Here is a 23,874-nt window from a genome sequence, read left to right as displayed (position 1 = left end):
TGGGCTGCTTGTGGGAAGTGGGAAGTGATTGCCTTCTCATCACTTGATTTGTTTTACTTCTTCTTCCTTCTTCCTCTGCTGCTGAAACTTGACCCATGAGTTCTTTCCTTTTGCTCTTCCTGTTCTATCCCACATCCCGCTGGGGCAGTGGAGGGTGAGCGAGCAGCTGTGTGGTGTTTAGCTGCCAGCCAGGCAGTATTAAAAGAAGGAATTTTAAAAGCCCTTAAGCTTGAATGGAAGGCTGCAATAACAAAGCCAAAAGAAAAAAGGCATTCAAAAGACTTGCACAGTCTTTGCACCTGTAAAGATCAGCTGAAATTAATAAAAAGTCTAATTATATGCAAGTAATCTGAACCTGAGGAGAACTACAATCTTCTGCAGAATTTCAAGTGTGTCTGTAAAAGGCACAGACTTGAGTAATCAATCTTAGCATTTCAGATGATGCGGCACAGTATCATAAAGCTTTGAGGATCTTTTCATGTCCTTTCCGGTTTAACTTATTTTTAATAGGATGTAGCGCATAAAAATAATTAAATATTTTTTTACTAATACAGTATGTATTTAAATAGCAACATTGAGAATTTTTTTTCAATAGCTTAGGTAAAAATCAGGTAAGTCTTGGTACGGTGGTTCCACTTGAATGTGGAAAAATGTAATCAGTGCTTGATATTGTAGGCTCAGCAGAAGATGCACATCAATGAATTTCATTGTATTGAGATTGCTTTCACTTGGAAGGTTACTAAGTTAATAGAAAATGAACCGTGTTCCTGTGTCTTCATCTGCCATTAAAAACACTTAACTGATGTACTATATTAGTGCAGTTTATATTGGCAGGAAACTTGTTCATTTGTCTGTCTCTTCCTTATTCTCCACTTTGACCTGGCCCCTCCCATTATACCCCTCAAAAATGAAGAGCAAAATAAAAAGTCTAAAAATAAATCAGTAAGTATAAGCTAAAACACTGATCTCACTTCTTTGGGGAGAAAGCAAAGCAGTCATAAGATTAAGTGGAAAGGAAAAATCAGAAAGTAAATTGAAAATAAGGAATATAATAGTAGCAAGGCTCAAGAAATGGAGAAGATGTGAGGTGGTATCTATGGGATTGCAGTAAGAGAAAACCTTTCCTTAGGAGTACTAGCTGTGTGTGCTGATGCCTTGAATTAGCCAGTGCACTTGGTAGGGCAGGACTCGTAGAACTGACAGACCACATATGCTGGTACACAGAAGTCATGGAACTCTCAGACGGAAGTGTACCATTCTCTGTGCAATACAGTCCTGAAAAATGACTTGTGTAGCAAGGATAGAAGACAAAAACCTGAAATTAGGAAGAATGCTGGTGGAAGGAATTTGCTACTGTGCATTCATGTTGTGACAGTGCACTAGCAAAATTACTGGCAAACATAAGGTTGAGTGTGGGCTGATGGAGAAGATGAGCTGTGGTCTCCATTCCCTTGGGAACTCTTGAAGATGTCCAGGTGCTGACCATATGCATGCATGAAGGAGACACACCCAGCCCCAACTCCCTTGCTTGCCATCAGCACCTCAGGCTGCAAACACTTGGCAGGAGTGAGTGCTGAAAGAGGGGTTTGGCTGTTAGGGAACTGCTGTTCTTGGATGAAATAGTAGCAAGGATTGTTTCTCATCTGTGTGGTGACGTTTGGATGTGAAATAAAGAATTCATTAAATAAATAAATGGATACTGAAGTGCTTAAAGAAGGACTGAGAAAGTCAGAACTGATGAATAGTAATTCAGGAACTGCTCAGACATTTAGCGAAGAGCTATAGCTAATTGGTTCAGGAAATTGAGATCAAGGAGAAACACTTTGAATGCTTGTCTACTGTGGTAATTATCCCAGATGCGTGACTGGAAATGGTGTGTTTTGAGAGAGAGCAGCAACACCCCAAAATCATTGTCATGTTTTGAAAGATGATGTAATTACTGGGGGAGAGAGAGAGAGTAAGAAATAAAGTGAAGTTGATGATACTAGATTAAACATCAATGATACTAGAGTGGACTGAAAAAAAACAAACTTTTGGGTAAGATATATGTGAATCTGACTTAGCATATTTAAGGAAACATTAAGAAAATATTTATTTTTTATAATTTTAAGATTCTGCTGCGGGGTACCTTGAGTTGGGTTAGAGATTGTCTTTTTCATATGTGGGACTTTTTTATATAATTATCTTTTTTATATAATTTGAATAAATGTGCAGTTAGAAAGTAAATAATCACACTGCTCTAAGAAATACCCATAACCGCTTCATGTGGTTTTCAAATACCTTATTTTATTTAATATATTTTAGTCAAGGAGTGTGGACAAGCAACATGCTGTACTCAACTATGATGCCTCTACAGATGAGCACTTGGTGAAGGATTTGGGCAGCTTGAATGGGGTAAGTTAACATCAGAAATAGATAGTTCCCCATTGTGTTCTGTATCTTTGTTTTGGGATTTCTTCGAGCCATTATTAATTGTACATTAATACCTTTTTGATGCAAGACTGGAAATGGGGGAACATTCAAAAGGAAAGTGTAGCCTTTGCAGGGGTTTTCCACTGCATGTTTTTTAAAGTGCTGTGATGAATTCCAGTAATAAGAGGGCCTTTGCAGTAGGAAAAGCTCAGAACATAATTATGCAATAACCATGTTCTATTTAACTGATAATATATTTGCATTTAGGTTTTCAGAATAATTTTTATTAAAATCTCTATGAATAATTTATGTCAAGGAATTGCAAACTAATACAGAAAAAATCCAAAGTTATTAGAAAAGTAGTTTCTTATGACATTTTATGTTCTAAGGCTTTTCTAGGAATTGCATATTCAGAAATCTAGCTAAGCATCACTTTTTATAAAAGTTTTTTATATTATACCAAATTATTAAAAACATAGTAACTTTGTCATAATGTTTCTGTATGAATTGTGTATTTGCACTAGTTATGGTTGCTATTTTATAGCTTTAAATGTTTGGCTCTGTCATGAATATGTACAGAATAAAATCATGAGTTCATCTGTGACTGCTTATGTGAATAATACTTAAAAAGCTACTGATAGTGAATAGTTTTGTCAAGTGCTTAAATAAATAGAAGATGAAGAAGAACTTCCAAGTTACTGCCTTTTGATCTTGAAGTGCATTTCGAAATAAAACTGTCACTGTCTCTATTAGCTTTTCTGTATTTTAAGGTAACTAACTCATCCTTCCAAAGAATGAGTTTCAACTCCACTTGAAACAACTAAATGGCTATATCCTTTGAACAGCTGTAGACATACAAGGACTTTGGTCCTTAAATATTTAATATACCTCTGTATTTTCAAAGTCAGTGTGCTGTTTCAAGGCAGTGATGAAAAATAAGTTCAGCACATAGAATTTTTTTGCTGAGACATTTGATTTTATTCCCTAGTTCTGCAACTCCTATAGTCAGTGGGCAAACCTTCAGATTTTCCTTCCCTTGTCACAAAACTGGAATTTAATAGAAATATATGTTAAAAGGCCTTCATTCAACTCCTTTTTTGCCTCTGATAAAGAGCTTTCAGTGACTTGCTTCACTTGATCTAATTAATTCTCAGGTTTGAGGTGAAGCTTCAGTTGCTTTAGAGCTGTTTACTCAGAGACATCAGAGGAACTCTTTTCTTCCCACTGTTTTGGGACAAGGAATATTAAGTCTCAGGAGTTCAGTCCTTGCTCTTTGTCTTCACAATGTTTTCCTTACTATCACTTTCCCACTGTGCTTTTCTTCCATACATCTGATTGCCTGGTTCCAGGTTAATGGAGAAAACATATTATGATTGTAATGCCATACTTAATTGTGTGGCAGAACAATGCCTCAGTACCATATGGTGAACTAGGTAATAATTCTTCTAGTCTAGCCCGTTTCCACTGAGAACACCACTCCCTAGCAATTGAGTGCCTCTTCTAGTGCTTCAGCAGCTTCTACCCTTATTTTGCATACTTCGTCAAAAGATTTGTTTTGCATCTCTCCAGTTGGTCCCATCTCTTTTGAGAACAGATACCTACTTCTCCTGGTATGCAAAGCTACTGGTGTAAAGCACTTCAACCACTCAAGATCAGAGTTTAAGGGGAGATGGCTAACTCGAATACTTCGGTTTTGAGTTATGAGTGTTATAATCTCACAAGCTGAACTGTAGTTGCACCTGATGCCCCAATGCCTGAATATTCTTATATATATGATTGATTTACACTCAGTTCAGTGAAAAGGTTACAGGAGTCTTTTTCCTGGACTTCTAAATCTAGAAGTCTTTATCCCGGACATCTAGATTTGGGAAAAAAAGCAAAAGTAAATTTTAATCAGTTTTACATGAAGTAAAATTTTATTTCTGATAGTCTGTTGTGACTCATTCTGGACAGTCCTGTTTTTGTTTTTGGTTTTTTTTTCCTATACAAAAAGAAATGAAGGCATTTCTTTTTTCTGAAGTAAACATGTGCAGTTGCTAGTATGTAATTATTATTTCCCTAGTATCAGTAGAATTCCAACTTTCTCCTTTGACTCGTGAAGTCAAAAACATACCAGAAGAAGTATTAATAATCTATGGCTTTGTTGAATAACGTTCTTCTCAGGGGTATTTACAGGATTGCAAAGTCCTTTCACACTGATATTTCAGGACTGGGTTGTGAAAAGTGTAGCAAACTTTAAGAAGGCTTAAAGGCAGTTGACTCTCACTATTTGAAGAATAAACTTTAGAAATCATGTGTATGGAATGATCTAAAGGGGCAAAGGATTCCTTATTTACATAGTAAGTGGCTTTTTCAGGTTAGCTTTGTCTTGCATCCCAAAGCATACGATGAGATTTTAAAGCCCCAGTTGCAAAGTAACTAAAACTTGGTTGTTTTATGCTGTCACTTTAGTCACGAACATGAGGCTGTCAGTAGACTGCACACACAGCCTTTGGAGCTCTCTGCATTGTGTATGCTGTGCATGCACATGAATTTCAGAACTCTGACTTGGGAAGAAAAATGTGTACATTCATATATACATACATGTCTGCAAAGTGGCCTGAATTTGGTTGTTTCAGTAGAATTCAGAGGGCTTTGAGGATAGTCTTCACAGAAGTTTTTGCCCTGGACTCTCAAAATGTTAAAGGGGAACAAATTTGCCTGAAACATTACTGAGAGTTTCATGTTTACAAACCTGTAAATAGTTGTAGTTTTATTCTTATTTCCCATGGAAGGTACTTTCTACAAAGTAGATAAACAATTTTTTAAATAATGAAATAAACATTATTTTCCTTTAGGAAAAGAAAATTAAATGGAAGATCCTCTAACTATTATGGGGAAGGAGATTGTTTCTCTCTAACCACAGTTCATTTAATACTAGACTCATGAGCAACACAACCATTTGAATATTCAGATTTTTGACTTACTTAATTATTCAAGTTTTTCCAACTTCAGGGCACTTATAAAATGGCATATTTCAACTCTTTCTTTCTTTAGAAACATGTACACGTTGTAGAAGTTTTAAGTTAGAAGTAGGATGATCCTGTAGGGCTGCAATATACTGAATTCTTACCACTGATTTTTGGTGTTACTCAAATGCTCTAACTTGGTCCATGTTTTCCTGAAGTCCTTTGACAATGGTTAGAAATAAACTGCCTCAGAACTCTCATATCTAATGCTAAATGCTGTACAAATATGCTGATAAATCAATTCTGGCGGTTAACTTGGATTGAAAAAGCAAATTACAAGAAAAATAGTAAGTGGAGGTGCTAATTCAAGGGAACATGAATCAACAATCCATGAATATTGTTAACAAGATTAAATATGCAAGGAATTTTTCAAGGCCAGTGTGCAACTTGATTATCAACTGGTGTTTAACCTTCCTTTTCTTCTTTACCTTCCTGTTTATTAAACAGCTAGCAATTTGAGCTTATAGTTTCCTTGTGAATCACCAGTAGAAAATTTGTGGTACTGAAGATTTTCTTACAAAATTATTTAAATTATTTAATTTTATTGTTTTGGAATTTAATGGTATTTCTTTCTGTCCTCATTTGTTTCTGCAGACATTTGTGAATGATGTGAGGATTCCAGAACAAACATACATCACTTTGAAGTTAGAAGATAAATTGAGATTTGGATATGATATCCTTGTCATAAAAATACAGTGTTGGGACACACTTGTCTTGTTAGAAGTATGGTTGTGTTAAGTGTTCTCATTGCTACAAAAATGCCTGTATTAGCGAAAATCTCAGGGTTTAGGATATTCCACCTTGGTCTGAAGTACTGATAAAGTACATTTCATTGTCTCTCACTGTAAGAAACCTTAACTTCCACTTACAGTTTAGAACGTAATGTGTATCTTTTGTGTTGCTCAAAAGTTCTACTTTTCTCTGAGGCAAATACACAAATATTTGTATCATATGCAGTTGTACACCACAGATTATATTACAGTTAATTATTCAGCAAACAACTGAATTAAAAAAAAATTACTTGCATTAGTAAAACACCAGGGTATCTACTCAATGTTCTGTTTACAAATAGTAAATAAATTCATTTGCTTTGATGAGTATGATAGTGCACAATATCCTAACAGTGACATATTTTGAAAGCTGTCACCATTCTAGTGACGTAATACACTGCACAATTTTTGCTTTTCTCTAAAATCTTCTTGCGAATTCAGAGTATTTTCAGTATTTTCCTTATAATTTCCTACATACTAATCTTTTTACTGTGGTCAGGGGAGAGATGAGAGTCCCTGAAGAAGCACTTAAGGTAAAAATGTGCAGTTCCTGGATGTTTTTTTGTCACTGTAGTGTTATTATAACAGAGGTTTCAGATTTTATCCCAGTCTTAGAGGGTTTGTGTTTTTTTCTCTATTTAATGTCATGTAGCATGAAAAATTCACAAGCCAACTCCAGTTATCCCAAAAATCTTCAGAGGCAGAAGGATCGAAACAAAGCAGCTCCAAAAGTTCAGAGTCCAAGGTAACAGACTCCACAGCTGAAGTGCACCACAAAACTACAGAAGCACTGAAATCTGAAGAAAAATCAGTGGGTAAGGTTCATTGTTTTTGTTGCAGAAGCACAAAACTTGGAAAGGATGTTAATTTGCTTCAGTACGATGATTGTGAAATTCTGTCGACAGTAAAAATTTCAACATATGAACATTTAACCATAGCTTAGGTGTAAGTAATTATTTTTGGCATTTAATTTCTACCTTTTTTACAGTAACATCCACATGTTAAGAAAACTTTTAAAGAGAGATTGAATCAGCAATTATAAGATTTTTGCATGTCCCTTTGCCCAGATCACAAACTTGAAGCATTTGTGGCAGGATATTGATATATTGCTATATTGCTGTAGTTTGAGTGTAAGTATTTGTTAAGAAACAGTTTGTATTTTTTTACCATCACCATTACCAAGTGCACTGTTTTTCCTTTGGTTGGTTTGGGGTTTTTTCCCTTTTTAATGGGTGGGAGTTTTGTTTGTTTGCTTGGTAGTTTCTAGCATTCACTGATTCCAGTGTCAGGATATAACCTAAGTGTTCTATTGTGGTTTAAAGATTTGTAGATACTGTGGTTTCAGACTCGTTTCTACGCCATTGTTCATATTTATTTAATGTGTCATGGTGGCTCTACTGTGGTTGTCTTAAAAATTTGTGTGGGTTGTACTGCACCCAGTTCTGGGCCCCCAGTATGGGAAGGATTTGTATCTGTTGGAGTGAGGCCAGAGGAGGGCCAAAAAGATGAGCAAAGGGTTGGAGCAGACAGGCTGCGAGATGGAGTTGTTCAGCCTAGAGAAGAAAAAGCTCCAGGGAGAGCCTCATGGCAGCCTTTCAGTACCTAAAGGGAGCTGGTAAAAAAAGAGGGAGAGCATATTTTACTCAGGCAAGTAGTGATAAAAGACTAGGTGCAATGGTTTTTAAATGAGAGGGGAGAGATTTTGTTTACATGTTAGGAAGAAATTTTTTACTGTGAGAGTAGTGAACCACTTAAACAGGTTGTCCAGAAAGTTTGTGGATATCTCGTCATGGAAGTGTTTAAGGCTTTGAGCAAACTAGTCTGGCAAAAGGTGTTCCTGCCCATGGCAGGTCCCTTCCAACCCAAACCGTTCTCTGATTCTCTGATGAACTTCAGCATGAGGATTGCTGAAGTGTAGTGGAGATAACCAAAAGAATGAGAAAGGGATCGGGTATTATTGTTCTGTTAATATGGAACTCTCTAGGTCTGATTTCCTTAAGTCAGGGCTCTACAGATTTGTTTAGGTTTCATCTATTCTTCCAGAAGAGTCACTTGAAAGAACTCTCATCCTTCCACACATACAGGATTCTGTGATACACTTAATTAACTTGTTTGTTTTGTTGTCTAATCCAGCATCTTGTTAAGAGTACATAAAGTAGCACAGTGCAGGGGGTTTATCCTCATCTTCTGTTTTTCTTTTCACTCTTCCAAAATTAACCGTCAAGGATAGGGATTTATATTTAAGTGCAACTCTCAGAAGCTTTATGGGGATTGATTCTCTCACTGTTACTATATAAATGCATATCTGTTCACTATTGCTAATTCAGTGCACAGGAATAGAATTATGGAATGGTTTGGGTTGGAACAGAGTTTAAACATCATTTAGGTTACACCTCCTTGCCATGGTTAGGGACACCTTTTACCAGACCAGGTTGCTCAAAGCCTCATCTAACCTGTTCTGTAACACTTCAGGGATGGGGCATCCACAAATTCTCTGTGTGGACTATCAGGTGTTTAAAAACAGCTTAGTATTGACTAAGGCATAAGACTGTGTTTTATTCCTAGTGGATAAAGTAACAGACAAGCTCCTAAGATAGATTTTATCAGATGATGGTTTTTTTATGTAAGAACTCCTTAAAATATATTCAGAACATATGACACTAGAATAGCTAAATCTCTGTAGGGTAAGATATTTTTCCAAAAGATCAGATCAAACCTAACCCAGCACATTTATCATCAAGTTAGAAATCTTAATTATATCAGTGTTTTTTTCCTTAATTTTTGCACTTGAATATATTTAACCATGTGTATAGCACTTTTAGTTGTACTATGATTTAACTAACACCTTTGAAAAAAACCCTGTAAAATTGATTGTGCTCAGTCATGTTTTACACACAAGGTAACTCAGCACCCTGTAGTAGCTGTCAGCAATTTGGAACCTTGGCAACATTGCAAAATTTGATCAGTTTTTCATGCAGCAAGTTCAGATTTCATTGAAAGGTCAATGTGGGTAAGAATGAGAATCTTTTCACAGAAATAGCAGCAAACAGCTTTTAGGAATGTACTGCTATCTTGATGACTTCAAACTGAAAGAAGAAATAATATTTACAGATATATCAGGGTAACAATAAGAAATGCCAGCTGCCTTTGCATAAACATTTGAGCCAGCAGTTTTGATTAGGTCATTAGTAAGCTTTTATATTTAGAACCCAGATCAGTTGTCTGGCCTCCAAGTTTGTTTTGTATTTAGGCAAATGCATGCAACCATTTCACTTCAGCGTCCAGGAGAAATGACCCAAGCAAATTACTTTGTCTTCATGTGATTTTAACCTAATATCACAGCTAAACAGAAAAGTTATTTTCTCTGCTTTGGGCTGACTTTATAGATATTTCTGCCATGCCTCGTGGGACACCGTTGTATGGACAGCCAGCCTGGTGGGGTGAAGATGAAGCTGATGAAAAAGGTGGTTGTAAGCCAGATGGCAAGCATGAAGAAAAAATGCCTGAGACAGGGGCTTCAGGTAAGTGTGTTGTCTTATTTTTTTTTCTTCTCTTTATTGAACTGCATATATTCTTAACTAGGGAACTAAACAGATATTAATGTTTGGAAGCTTCACAGTTTGCATAGATGAAAAGGTAAGATAATTGAAGAATATATTTTTGTGAGAAACTATGCATTTCAGAGATCAGTTTCACATATAATATGTCAGTTTTCTAGTATATAATACAATTTTCTATCAGTAAGTATAGCAAATAACAGTATCTGAACCAGTGCGTCTTTTTCTTTTTCAGTTTAATCTATATCTGTCATTTTATATGCATAGGGATATTTTATTGAAATAATTTCTGACAATAAATAGTGGCGGTTTATATTTGTGTCTGACTTTTAGCTATGGAAGGTTATCTGTACTAACATTCCCTTCTGTAATTCAATAATGCTGTATTAGTGGGAATTACATGTCATAGTTCTTAAACTAAAAATTTGTGTAATATAAGTTAAACTGGTAATGTTCATTCCCCTGTAATGCAGACCTTTTTATTAGTTAGCTTGTCTAGACACAGTATGTGTTGCCAAAACTTCAATCTCAGTACCTATAATTAGGCTTTTATATCTATCATCAGGCATATAAATAAAGTGACTGCTATTCTAATGAAGACAGTAACTGAAAACTTATTCAAGTTAGGATAAAATTCAGCCATGTTTGTTTAGCTCTTCAGGCACACATTTAAGGTCCAGTAGTTTTAAGTTTGCAGTTTCTTAAAGTACTTTAATTGAATTCAGAATTTCTCTTTTCCTGTCATAGTACTTGCTTTGATTAACATGAATCATATTTTGCAGGAGCTGGAGCTGTAAATCAAACTAAAATGAAGACTTCAGTGTAGTGAGAGCAAGGTCTTTGGAATTAACTTTTTACCATAGCCTTTTTTCATGGCCTTTTTCATGTTATTCTAAAGTTGTCATCATTCAGATAGTAGACTATTAAGATTTGGACTAGTATAAGGAAAACAGATAAAAACATTTAAATTAGTTTTCCCTCATTAAATATAGGATTATTGAAAATATAATATGCTGAAGTCCATGTTTTTGATGCAATGCCATGCCATTTGCAAGGTGTGACACAAGATGCCAGCGTATATTTAGTAGTGTTCCTGTTCTTATTTTATATCGTTTTAAATTGCTTTTTCAGAAGCATCAAATTGCATTAAATGGTTTACATGCTTTTGTATTTATTTTATCAATAGATTTTTCAGCAAGTGATCAGTGCTTCTATCCTAATTCCTGAGTTCCAAGAAAAATAAGATTCCAACTTTCACTCAAACCAATCATGGAGGTGCCATCTGTTTCAGTGGTAGACAAAAATAAGTTTGTTCTAGACTGAACTTAAGTAATGGGGATATTTTTGACATGATTTGGTTAGTGGAGTCATTGTAGGTAATCAAGGTAAATGATGAATAGAGAAAATAGGGTAATATTTTCTAAATTATTTAAATTTGGGTTTTTTCCATATATATATACTATACAAAAGCTAAATTTGGGCCCAAAGCCTTTTTGGTGAATACAATATTTTGTCCTTTTTTTGAAAGAAAATAAAAATAAAATTACAAATCCCTTTTATTTATGTTGTTGCTTCTGTTTATCCATGAATGTATTTCCTGTGAATAGTATTGATCTAACAAGAGTGTAAGAATAACTTCTTTTTCCTCAAACTGGAAGACTCATAAATCTGCAGGAATGGAATTCAGTTTGGAAAAGCACATACTAAAGAAAAGCTTATGTGAAAGGAAGACACTGCTGAGAAAAATCCAAAACCTGACATTTTTGCAAAACCATCTGTGGGGATGTGAGATTAAAATCCTGTATATGGACAAATTATTTATTTATCATGAACAACTAATCTCTGAGTAGACTCATTTATAGTAGAATTGTAGTAGAATGTAGTAGAATTGTATGTTCTTCTAGTCTGGTTTTTTACTAGTCAACAGCTTTTGACTGTTGTAGATAATTTTTAGTAGTTGGTAGAGAGGCTGAGAAGACAAACCATGAAAGAATTGACATTTGCTTCTATGGACACTTCAGTGGTCCCAGAACACTGTGTCTGTATAGAAGTGTGCAAAAGACATTCTGAATGTTTTCATGCAATTATAAAATCATAAGATTTTTGGCCTGTTTTGGCCTACAGTTACATTCTATGAAAAAATTAACTTATTTTCAACAAGTTATGTATTTTCTTCAAGCACTTAGGTTTTATAATATAGAATAATATAATAGTAGGATATGAATACAAAGATACACTTGTATGAAAGAAAATTGGAAACTACAGAAGACTGCCGTTCTTGGATATTTTAAAATATAAGCAAACTTTAATCAAACATGTTTAAGACTGGTGCAGCTAATTATTCTCTCATGGGTTAAATTGTATTAAGTGTTTAAAACACTGATCTGGGACATGCTTTTTAATGTAAACTGCCTAAAAGTAAGTACATTACAGGTGAATTCTTAAACTAAAATCAGTAAAATCAGATACATATATTTGAACAAAGTAATCCTATTAAAAATCTGTGTCATGCTTTAAAGATTTTTTACATGATTATTTATTGCATAGAAAAGAAAATTTGAATTCTAAGAGATAGGGTAAGGTTTAATGAGGAGATTGAAGTGGGAGATTTATTTCTGTTAAGCCAACTATAGACAATTAGTCTTTACAGTCTCAAGTTAAAAAGATTATTTCAATGTTACTGCATTTCTAGCACAACAGAAATTCACTAATGAAAGTTATTTACAAACATAGCAAAATAGCCTGGAAAGCTTTGAAAACTAAAATCCTTTCTACATTTTTCAGACATGTAATTCTCTAGTTCCAAGATCCATAGATCTGCTAGTCTGTATTAAAGTGAACAGTTGTGCGTACACCTCTGGCGTGACTTTATGCTGCAGCTGTTAAATGCTCATGTTATTGGCAGGTTTATTTGGTGTGTAATTAGTATTACTGCCATATGTTACACTCTCACTTCCTGGGAAAGCAAAAACTGCATTCTCTGCCGATCTTAGTAGTAGTTGTAGAATTTTATGTCATTTAATGCGTTTACCAGAAATCTAAGAAAAGGCAGAAATAAATTTTTAAGAGGACTTCAGGAATCTGAAGTATTTCTTAACACTTGGCATGAATTTTAATTCCAGCATTGCATAAGAGTATGTCAGATTAAACATTCCTTGCACTTAAGAAGCTGTCATTTTCAGGTAAAGCAGGCTGACAGTTGAGAAATACCAGTGTAATCAGTGTGTTTAGTTTACACACATTGTAATGTGTGGCACTTAATCAACAGTATAAGCAGCTAAGTTCCTAGCAGTTTGTTCTAGAATTTTGATGAGTTTTGTCATGAAGTATGTGCAAGTTCTATGTATAAGGCTTGCTTTGCAAAGCTCTAGCAGCAAATATGCACAGTATATCATGGAGAGTATACAGAACTCTATAAACCCCTCACAGCAATGTATTTAAGTGAGATTAGTTTTGTCCTTTTTTCACTTAAGCACCTTTAAATCTGGTAGTGAAATTATTTATTATTTGAGATGGGGATTTATATGCAGTGCTAGTTTGTATTTTTATTTTGAAAGAGAAATTCTGGTATTTTTTCACTAGACTGGTTATGAAAGCATTCAAAGATAAAGATCTTCATATCTAATACTAGGTGAATCATTATAGGTATTTATTGAAATCTTGTCTTTAAATAAAAAATGAAGTTTTCTTCAGCTGCAAAGAAAATAAAAAAACCCTAAAACGTAAGTGGGAAATAAAAAGTTGAATATGGATATGAATAAATATGAAAACAGAGAGAAAGGGGAAAAAAATTATATTAAGCATCTGAAAGCACTAAATTCAGCTTCTTTTATTACACATACCATTGCACAGTGCCAAATATAAAGCTAACACTAAAAATATTTTGGGGTATTATGTAAATATGATATTTTGGCTGTTTCTTATACCTATTTCAAATACATTGCTTCAGGTTTACAGACATTTTTTCAAGGAAGTGCTTTGTAAATTCCAGATCATTTTCTTTTACAAGTTTCATTCTTAAAATTGTATTTTTAAGGCAGAAGGAAAAGAGCATTACTAAAAATCTGAAGATTGTGCAAAATATTTTCTGAGATTTCCTGTTATTGCAGATGATGATATATTAATATACAGATGCAGTTTTTTCCACATCTGAATAGCACAGAAACCTATGATTTTTCTTGCCCAGGTCAGCAAGTAAAATGTTAAGATTCTGACTATTTGTGCGTGTAACTTAGAAATAAGACTTAAAAAACCCCAGAAAGTACTAGAAAGTGTAATCAATTCTGCTAATGTCACAAAGTGAATGTTGCATTTCTGATGGTCGTCTGTAGAATGGAATGGAATGGACTAGAATATAGAATAGAATAGAATAGAATAGAATAGAATAGAATAGAATAGAATAGAATAGAATAGAATAGAATAGAATAGAATAGAATAGAATGGAATAAAATAGAATAGAATAGAAATCACTGAGGTTGGAAGATACCTTCAGGATCATCCAGTTGAACCATCCATCCAGCACTGTAACCCTTAAACTACTGGGCCATCGCCCAGTGCCACATAGAGATGCCTCTTGCATACCTCCAGGGATGGTGACTCCACCATATCCCTGGGCAATCTATTCCAATGCCTGACAACCCTGTCAGTGAAAAAATTTTTTTCTAGTGTCTAATCTGAATCTCCCTTGTCTCAGTTTAAGGCCATTTCCTCCAGTCCTCTCACTGCAGGCGCTGTAGAAGAAACCAGCCCCACCTCACTATGGGCTCCTTCCAGGTGGCTGTAGAGAGTTATGAGATCCTACCTGAGCTTCCTCATTTCCATACTAAGCAAACACAGTCTTTCCTCACAAGAATGTTCCCTACTAAAGGATCTCTCTGAATCTCCCTTTGGTTACGCCTATGGTTTCCCAAATACTCATTTCCCTCCTAGCCTCTCCTAGCCTCGTTTCAGCAATAGTATCACTATGCCTGGGTGGCAGATACCAATTACTGCTTCCTCGCTTGCTTTGTAGAAACAGTTGCTCCATTGTCTTTTGTCACTCAGGAACTTTGAAGAGTGAGAGCTCCCTTTTTACAGATAATCCTGCTACTTTTTGTGCCTCTTTCCTTTTAGTCTTGCCAGTTATGAAATGCCTTCATCCCTGAAGAGACTGAAGTTCACAACCTACCCGTACCTTCATTTTCCCAAAACTAACTTGCAATTGCCTGTTTTGCTATACATATACGATGCTTGTTCTGTTTTGAAAATTACAAAGCAGTGACAACCATTATCTTCAGTATTTGCTTGAAGATTTTCTCTTAAAGGTGTCTGTATTTACTCTGATACATGATTTCCTTCATCTTGGCAGATGACATTTTATAATAGGATTTCAAAGGTAAGGCTGTTTTATAGATCACTCTTTGTAATATTTGAAAGGTCTAAGGACTTGCAGTTAGAATCTGCGAGAAAAATATTGAAGGGTGGTTTAGGTCAGGACCTATATTAATTTTTTGCTTCTTCCTTTTCTATTTTTTATTCTGATGAATTCTGATGCATTTTACTTTTCTAAAAATGCAAGTACCTCTGACTGAAAATAGGATTTTTAAGTGATTAAGATGAACTTCAGATATTTTTATTTATATAATGGTTAAAATTTTTTCTAGTTTAGCAAAATTTACGATTTAGTTGTAGTTCAGTTTCTTTCTTATTTTGATTAAACTCTGTCCTTATTTAGATTCAAACTGTATACTAGCATCTGTTTAATCAAAAATATTTGAATCAACTACTGTGCATCTTATTATAGTATAAATGGTTGATTTGAAATGTTAAATTTGGTGTAGGCAAGTTTCACACAGAAATTTTTTATGAAGTCCTTCATCAGTTCTGACAAACCAGTGTGAGAGATCCTCTCATTGCTGTACATCTGATATAATTTGCCCACATTCTTATTTTTTTCAAAAGATGGTAATAAACCAGCTGTTTCACGATTACTGAAAAGTACTGTGTCTTGTCTGGCTACCAGATTGCTCCTGCCTCGCCCGAACTTAGAAATATTTCTCAAAACAGAGTATTAGCCAGTTATCTTCTTTGAACAAGCGTTGAACACTATATCTGGCTTAAGTATTAGCTACAGGAGTTGCATGATGTTGTTGACTTGAAGTTTTGAGCAGAAGCACATGGAGGAAAAAAGTGTTTGTGAATTGGCTGTGTGGTGGATTACTTTCCTGTTCAGTGACTGTGTTTCATATTGTAAGGATCCAAACTCTAAATTTGATCCTGCCAGTTTGATCCATTCCAGCTTGTTAGCTGCATGAAACAAATGGAGAGTGATCCATTTGTTTATCCGAAGTCTAGGACCTGCAAAGTGTGACTTTTGTTTATTTCTGTACATTTTCTATATAAAAAGAGAAGATTTTTAATAACCTTTGCATCAGTAAAATAGATAAATTCTGTATTGTGTGACTGCTGGCATAAATGTTTTCAGGAAGGGTATTAAAAAGGCATTCTGTTTCCCAGGGAGGGGAGTAGTGAGGTGCTGTTGAAATACCTGAAAACTTCCCCACAGACATAAGGTAGCTGATAGTAGAATGAAAGTCCTTAGCTAGGGGGTTCTTGGAATCCAACAGCACAATGGAACAACCTGTGTGAATTCCGAACATGTTTTGTGTTTGTAACAGCTACTGGTAGAAAAAATAAATTGCAACCACTTTGCTAGCTGCACTGGAGTACTTCTATCAAATGAATTTCCAAACATAGCAATAATAAAGAATGTATACTGTTCTTGTTTTAATTTAATAACATCTTTTTTTTTACTTTTCCAGGTATTATTCTTTCCTTTAAATAGTTTGTTTCTCTGTATCATACCACCACCTTTTTTTTTTTTTTTTTTTTTTTAACTTTTTACCTTTTCATAAATCCTCACAAGAAGCATGTGTTTGCAAGGAGCAGCATAGATGCATGATTCCATCATGCATCCTTTATCTCTTAAATTCCTGACTTTAGTATAAGTGGTTCTACTGCTGTCTTATTGCATAACAGTTTCATGCACAAATATTAACTTCCTCAGCTGATGTAGGGTAGCTTTATTCATTACCTAAAATCGATTAGTCTCAGTTCTTTACTTGGTAACATGAAATGATATCTTAAACATCTTAGAGTGGTCCAAGATAAATTGCTTCAGAACTATTCAGAATTCTTTTGCTTGAATCTAAGTTGCCGTTACTATTAAGGTCTCAAGCTTCTGTATCTTTAGTGCATCTCTGCACCAGGTATTTTGGCTGACTTAGTAGTTCATAAAATGCAATCAAGTTTGTTTCCTTAAAGGCACATTGGTAGCTTTGCAGCAACCACAGGAAGCTTTAGCTTTCATTTAGGCTATACAGTGGAACTTCAAATTACTACCGTGCTTTTTCTACTTTCTTTAGCCAGCTTTTTTTTAGCCAGTGAGAGCATGGTCTGCTAACATTCTGTGTGCTTCCAGCTGTTTTTCTGTTCATCTTCAAACTATAGGCAACAAGTAAAATAACATGACAGTAGGATTTAGCTCAATTCTTTGGTTTTATCTTTTGTATAAACATAAAGTGGTTCCATTCCAAAACACTTTCCAGTGCATAGCAGTGTTTAACTTTTCAAGCCAGAATTAATGTTTATCTTGCATTAATGTGTGAATTGTTTTTCTGAAGAATGTTTGCCAAACAAAATTACGCTTTTTATCCACTGTGGGAGATGAAAGATCATTATCATTTGTTTTGGGAGCACCCTGACTTGATGTTTTTACCAATAGATTGGAATTGTGCTAATGATCACTTCAACAATTTTGCCACTTTGATTTACCTATTTTCCATGTTTAAATAACTCATCTGACCTTTACATCTTCTAAAAATATTTTGCATGCACTTTGGCAAATTCTAAATGAGCTTTTTGCCACTTTATACATCTCATAGCTGAAGTTCAAACTTTATTAATGAAAATGCTTTTCATTAATACTTCCTATATGTAACTCTGGAACTATTTTTCCAGAACTACAGAGCTCAGTCCACTCCACAATCTTACTGTTTATTCCAGAAATTACTCAAGAGGCCGTTACAGGAGTTTAGAAACTTGTTGGAGACCTTGAAGTTCCCAAGTATTGTGAAATCTGTTTTTTTTATTTTTCCTAATAGGATGCAGCACAGATGCCAAGCAATCTGAGGAGCGATCTGCATCTGCAAGTGAAGAACTTTATCCTTTCTGTAGGGAGCCCAGTTATTTTGAAATCCCTACTAAAGAATGCCAGCAAGCTTCACAGGTAGCAGAGAGCACTATTCATGAAATTCCCACAAAAGATACCCAAAGCTCCCACACAGCAGCTTCAGGGCATGCTTCCTTTACCATTGAATTTGATGACAACACTCCAGGAAAAGTAAAGATCAAAGATCACGTGACAAAATTCACATCGGAACAGCGTCACAAGTCGAAGAAACCTTCTTCCTCCAGTGGTCAGGACCTGCCAGGGCTTCAGACGGTGATGATGGCTGCGGAGAGCAAAGTAGCAGATTGGCTTGCACAGAATAATCCTCCAAGAATGATATGGGAGCCAACGGAAGAGGATTCCAAAAGTATTAAGAGTGACGTTCCAGTGTACTTGAAGAGACTGAAAGGTAAAGTGAATAATTCCAGCTATGCTTAGTTTTGAAAGCAGCAGTTCCTCACCAGCATGCAGTCAAAGGGTCCTTGCAGAGTTAAGATGAAATCACAGATACTCGACACGTGTGCAAGGATTCGGGCTGGGAAATTTTATTGCTGAATTCTTAAAAAGGGTGTAAGAAACAAAATGCTGAATCATTTTACAGTCAATATGCTAATTAGAGATGTTCTAGTGTGGCTGAAAACATTAGGTATTTAAACACTGATCTTGAAAAAGAAAAGGAAAAAACCCAGACCTTAGGTAGATTTTATATATCTCACTCCTTCTCATGAATTACTTCAAAAACATGAATTGCTGTTTAGAATCAAAGCTCTGAAGTTCAATTTATGCTTTTAGCAGCTCTTTCAATAGCATATTTTCTGTGAATATTTGTGTGTTCTAAGAAAATAATTTATGTTAAAGAATATACCATGTACTCATTCTGCATATATGGATCATGTTTAGTGAGGTCAAGTTTGAGTCAGGAATCAGAAATAAAGGAAGAGCTTCAATTTTTATATTCAGCTTGTGGACTGTTGTGTTCATATGAGTGCTGCTGTTGAATGGAGTTCCGGATCATACATGTTCATTTATTGCAGATAGTGACATACCAAATTAAACTAAATCAAATGTTACACATGACAGGTGTACTTTGAGTGTCACTTAACGGAATAGAGAAGCAGATAGTCGTGATGTTCAGATGAAGATTCCAGTACCATTCAAACTTTCAGAATGAAAACTTCTGCTGAACTTTTTCTACAGCTTTACAACATTCAACCTTCTGCAACATTATCATGTCTAACATTATCATTTGACTCCTAAAAATAAAATTCTGAAAGCAGAATTAGATTAATGTGCTAGCATAAAGATAATAGAATATTATTTCTTCTGGTGTAAATCACATTCTTTGGCCTTCATGTATTGTATTAATGAATGTTCTTTAACATACTAGCCGTGACACTTCGATAAATAGAAGAAGCTTTGTTTATAAACCTTTTCCTGGCAGAAACTACTCAAAGTCTAATTATTTTTCATCTGAAAGAGGTGTAAGTTATGGGATATGGCCGTAACAAATATCTGAATTTTGTAATCTTCTATGGCCTGTTTGTAATCTCATTCTTCAGTAGTATTTTTAGATAGTAAATATACCTAGGTACTTTGAAAATTTGATTTTTTAATAAAAACTCAAAGCTTTTTTCTTTTTCTCCTCAGCTTTTTCTTATAATACTCTGTACTGAAGTCCCACTGCTAAAATTAGATTTTATTACTTTTATTATGGTATTGATATTGCATTATTATTATTATTGTTGTTGTTGTTGTTATTATTATTTGGAAATATATGAATCATATAATTTTTGTAGGCAGTATTCTAACAAGTAGAAAACAGGAATATGAGTTGGGATTTAAGATGTGTTTTTTAGTGGTATTTGTCTGATAAGTAATACTAGCCAATATGTAATTGCTACTTAACTGAATAGAAGCTGCATATCCTAATTATTTAAATGAAAAAACCTTAAAAAAGCTAACCTCTTGAAAATCAAAAATACAGAAATTGTATATTATATGCATATAATCAAAATTCGAACTAGAGGAGTTCAAAGAGGATGAAACTGTTTCTTCCCAGGTACTGAGCTAAAATTTAAGAGCACTGACACTTTCCTTGTACATAAGGTTGTTCTGTGTAAAATACACTTACTGTGTGCAAGTATCCAGCCTTCCGTACATTTTCAGGTATCATTGCAAAGTACTTTTGTAGGTGTATTTATGATTTATGAAATGCATAATCCTTATTCATAGATCTCAGAGTAGTTTGTGGAATGAATAAGTAATAACAACCATTTTACATGCACACATCAAATGCTGAGTGGGGTGAATTATGGAAAAACTCATTGCTCATCTTGGGAAGAGTAATAAAGAATTCAGTCCAATTTTAAGTAGACATTTCTCATGATAAACTGTTGTAAATGTGGGAGGAATCCAGCAATGAACTGTGTCTCTCTTTCCACTGTTGGAAGGATTTTGTTAGGGTTTTCTTTTTCTTCTTAACCCTGCCTGGAATGTGTCAGTAGTCATTTATAATCAACTGGCTCTGTAACAAAACTGATATAATTCAAAAACATACTATAGTACAGCTAGTAAAATGCTGGCTTTTGTATGTCACTGGAAAGTATTCACAGATGAAAATATTGGGGAAAAGATATTTCAGATGCACTGCTGTTACTGATCAGCTTCTAAAATGTTTCATTCTTTGACTTGTAGCAAGTTGATTGCATTTCCAGGAGCTGTACCAAATTTGCAGAACCAAGTACTGTAAGCTGTTGAAGTTTAAACAGAAATCCGATTTGAAACAATTTTCATTCCTAGTTTGCTCCTTTTTTTTTTTTTTGTCTGTTATGTTGGAGTCTTTCTTTTTTTCACTGTGCTATGCATTGTTTTGCTTTGCTTGTAGGGAATAAGCATGATGATGGCACACAAAGTGATTCAGAAAATACTGGTGCACACCGGCATTACAGTAAACGGGCAGCACTTGAAGAGCACTTAAGGCATCATCATGCAGAGCTGAAAAAGTCACACCAGAAAGTTCATTCAACAGAAAAGCAGCAAGATCAAGCTGGTATGAGTCAGACTGCCTTTATGATTGAGTTTTTTGATGAAGACCATCCTCGCAAGAGACGTTCTTACTCTTTTTCTCAGAATGTAGGAGCTCTATGCCCAGAATCTCCATCTCCCACATCTCACACACGAGCTGAAAGAGTGAAACCTGCATCAGGAGAGAAAGTCCCTTCACCTGTGCAAGCTGGCTCATCATATCACAGAGCAGTACATGGTGTTCATGCCAAACTTCTAAACCAGAAATCAGAAGAACCCTCTGCTGCATTACCTGCCTTACAAGCTGCATTGTTAAGGAGTTCAGGAAGCCTTGGCCATAGACCTAATCAGAACCAGGAGATGGACAAAAAGTTGAAGAGCCAACACATTTCTGCTGCTAGTGAAAAGGACAATGAGGATGACCAGAGTGACAAAGGTACTTACACTATTGAGTTGGAAAATCCCAATCCTGAAGAAATGGAAGCCCGTAAAATGATTGACAAGGTGAGAAACTTGAAATGTATTCTGATACTACAAGTGTTATGGGCTGTGTGGGCAGCTCTCTACCACTTCATTTCTTTCAAGTCTTTAAACCAGACTATAATGTTGAAATATGAAATGTTGCAAGAGCAGCAGCAGGCATTTGGCTAAACATTATTCCTTGTTTGATACTGTTGTTCTCTTAAAGTTTGGTAGTTTTAATGTGTTTTCAACATATTTCAGTACCATAAATATACAAGGAACCAAAAATAATTTAACTGATATTTCTTTGAGGATATTTTATGTCCCTGTGGAAATACTCACTTGTTCTTGAAAGCCTGTTATCTCTAGTTTTCATTATATAAATTGGTTCCATCCAAATTATCATAGAGATGTAGATTGCAACAGTTTTATATACTTATTTTAAAAGTATATTCAATAACAGTAACTTAAATTTCAGTGTCAGCTATAAAGAGTAAGTAAAAAAATGCTTTTATTTTCAAAAGGTGTGTTTATATGATAGCAGTGTAAATTTCCTAGTTTGCTTATTGGTAACAATAGAAATATCAATAACAATACAAATTGTATTTGCAGTTTAAAAACAAATAATTTTTCTTTGGATTCAACAGGAAAGTATGAGTAGCAGAAGTTATGTTTAATCATTTCACTTAACATGTCTTGAAATGGATTTTTTTCTGGTTTTGTTGTGTTTTCCTAGATAATCTATTACAGTAGAATGCCTGCACCCAATTCTAGGCTAGGGTTTTGCTAATTAAACAGGAAATTCATCACTTGTTATAGGATTATCTAAGGATTCATTTGCATGTCTGAAACTTTTTATAGCTGAGCAAATACATGAATACATTTAGAAATAGTTTTGGCTAGTGTTGAAAACAGCTTTTTGCAAGACAAGCTAGCTTCACTGGTTTGATTTTTTAAAAAAAAATCTGAAGTAGTGGGGAAATGGGACATTTTATTATAGATAGTTTTCTTTTTAAAAAGGTGTTTCTGGAGCATTTGGAGACAGGGATTAAAAGAAAGGGTGTCACCTGCAATAAAATAATAAAGATAATAGTTTCACCTCTTATGGGTTCTGAAAAGGAAATTTTTTACTTCTTTGAATCAATATTCAAAAACTAAGTGGGAACTAAAAGCATTCCAAATGAAACAAGTAAATATTAAAGAACTACAAATTTCTACATTTTATTCTTAAATTATAAATCTTCAACTAAATTGCACCAGAAAATTTCTAAGTCTTGTTTTAGCTAAATATTGTAGTTCAACAGTGCTTTTTTGGAAAGCACACAAAGTATTAACATTTGAAAATAGACAATTTATGTATTTGATAAAAATGTTAATACTGTCTAATATTTATAATCATAGAATATGCTGAGATGGGAGGGATCCCATTAGGATCATTGAGTCAAACTCTCAGCCCTACGCAGAACATTCCAAGAATCACACCATGTGCCTGAGAGTGTTAATAAAATTTCAAAATTTTTGTGACCTTCAGTACCCATTCAGATTATCTAAAGTAACTTTTTTGTTTGAAGCAAATCTGTCCTGTTACAGGAGAGATTCAGGAACAGGAAGTGTAAGGAAGCCTTAAGTATAATAGCAAAATACTGCTTAATAATCTTAGTGCTGTATAAAAGCTTTTGGGTATCATAAATTTCCATCACTACTAACTTAAAAGGTGTTACCACTAGGAATTAAAGCTTTACTATGAGGTAAAGCGGAGATGCTTTCTCTTCAAGGTCTTCCATATCATTTCACATGGTATTTGTGTTGAAATCTTATGAACACTGTATTTTACACCCAGATCAAAGAGCCCTGCTATGCAATTCTTATTTGATTTGGTAATACGAAGTACTGCGATACTATTTTTATGTAGTGCAGAAAAACAGCCAACAAAGAAAATCTAAACCAAATGGAAGCCAGAATTTTGTCCTCCTGCTGAGCTCAGCTTTGATTTCCTCCTATTTTAAATTGCTAATGCTTTGGAAAATCTTACTTTGCCAAAGGGGTATAAGTGAGATATAAGATAAAGACTTTTGTTAGCCTGTTGACTCCTGTGCTTCTTTATTGAGGATTTAAGAGAATTGTTGGTATACATCTTATCAATTATTTCAGTTTAACCACTCTGTCACTGTTGGCAAGTTAGTCCTTTTTCTGAGTAGTTACTATGCCTGCTCAATTGAATCTCATTTAAGGGTGTCTCTTTGGTCAAAAGTTTAACTGAAATTCAAGAGTTTAGTTTGCTAGGATTGGGATCAAAATGCACTACAAATAGCATCAATCATTTTCTAAAACATTTGCACAAATAATGCATATTTGTCAGTAACAGTTTATGTTAGAACTGTGCTAAAATCTGGGTTTGGTTTACCTGAAGCATTTTCAATGGTATGATGTAC

General features: G+C 34.7%; 1 protein-coding gene across 11 annotated transcripts in view; it reads left to right on the top strand.

The window, feature by feature from the left end:
* Positions 1-23,874, top strand: part of CEP170 (centrosomal protein 170) — a 95,946-nt gene that overhangs the window by 27,236 nt on the left and 44,836 nt on the right. For all 11 annotated transcript variants that reach the window (XM_019005903.2, XM_019005902.2, XM_015620650.3 and 8 more), the window contains exons 3-9: positions 2,305-2,394; positions 6,015-6,093; positions 6,665-6,723; positions 6,843-7,005; positions 9,577-9,711; positions 17,889-18,365; positions 20,841-21,484. In XM_019005903.2, the coding sequence (XP_018861448.1) occupies positions 2,305-2,394; positions 6,015-6,093; positions 6,665-6,723; positions 6,843-7,005; positions 9,577-9,711; positions 17,889-18,365; positions 20,841-21,484 (1,647 nt within the window). The remainder of the gene's footprint in view (positions 1-2,304; positions 2,395-6,014; positions 6,094-6,664; positions 6,724-6,842; positions 7,006-9,576; positions 9,712-17,888; positions 18,366-20,840; positions 21,485-23,874) is intronic.

This window comes from Parus major, chromosome 3 (genome assembly GCF_001522545.3).
Source record: "Parus major isolate Abel chromosome 3, Parus_major1.1, whole genome shotgun sequence".
In the NCBI taxonomy this organism is placed as follows: Eukaryota; Metazoa; Chordata; class Aves; order Passeriformes; family Paridae; genus Parus; species Parus major.
Note: the sequence above shows the minus strand (reverse complement) of the source record. Positions and strands in the feature narration are given on the sequence as shown.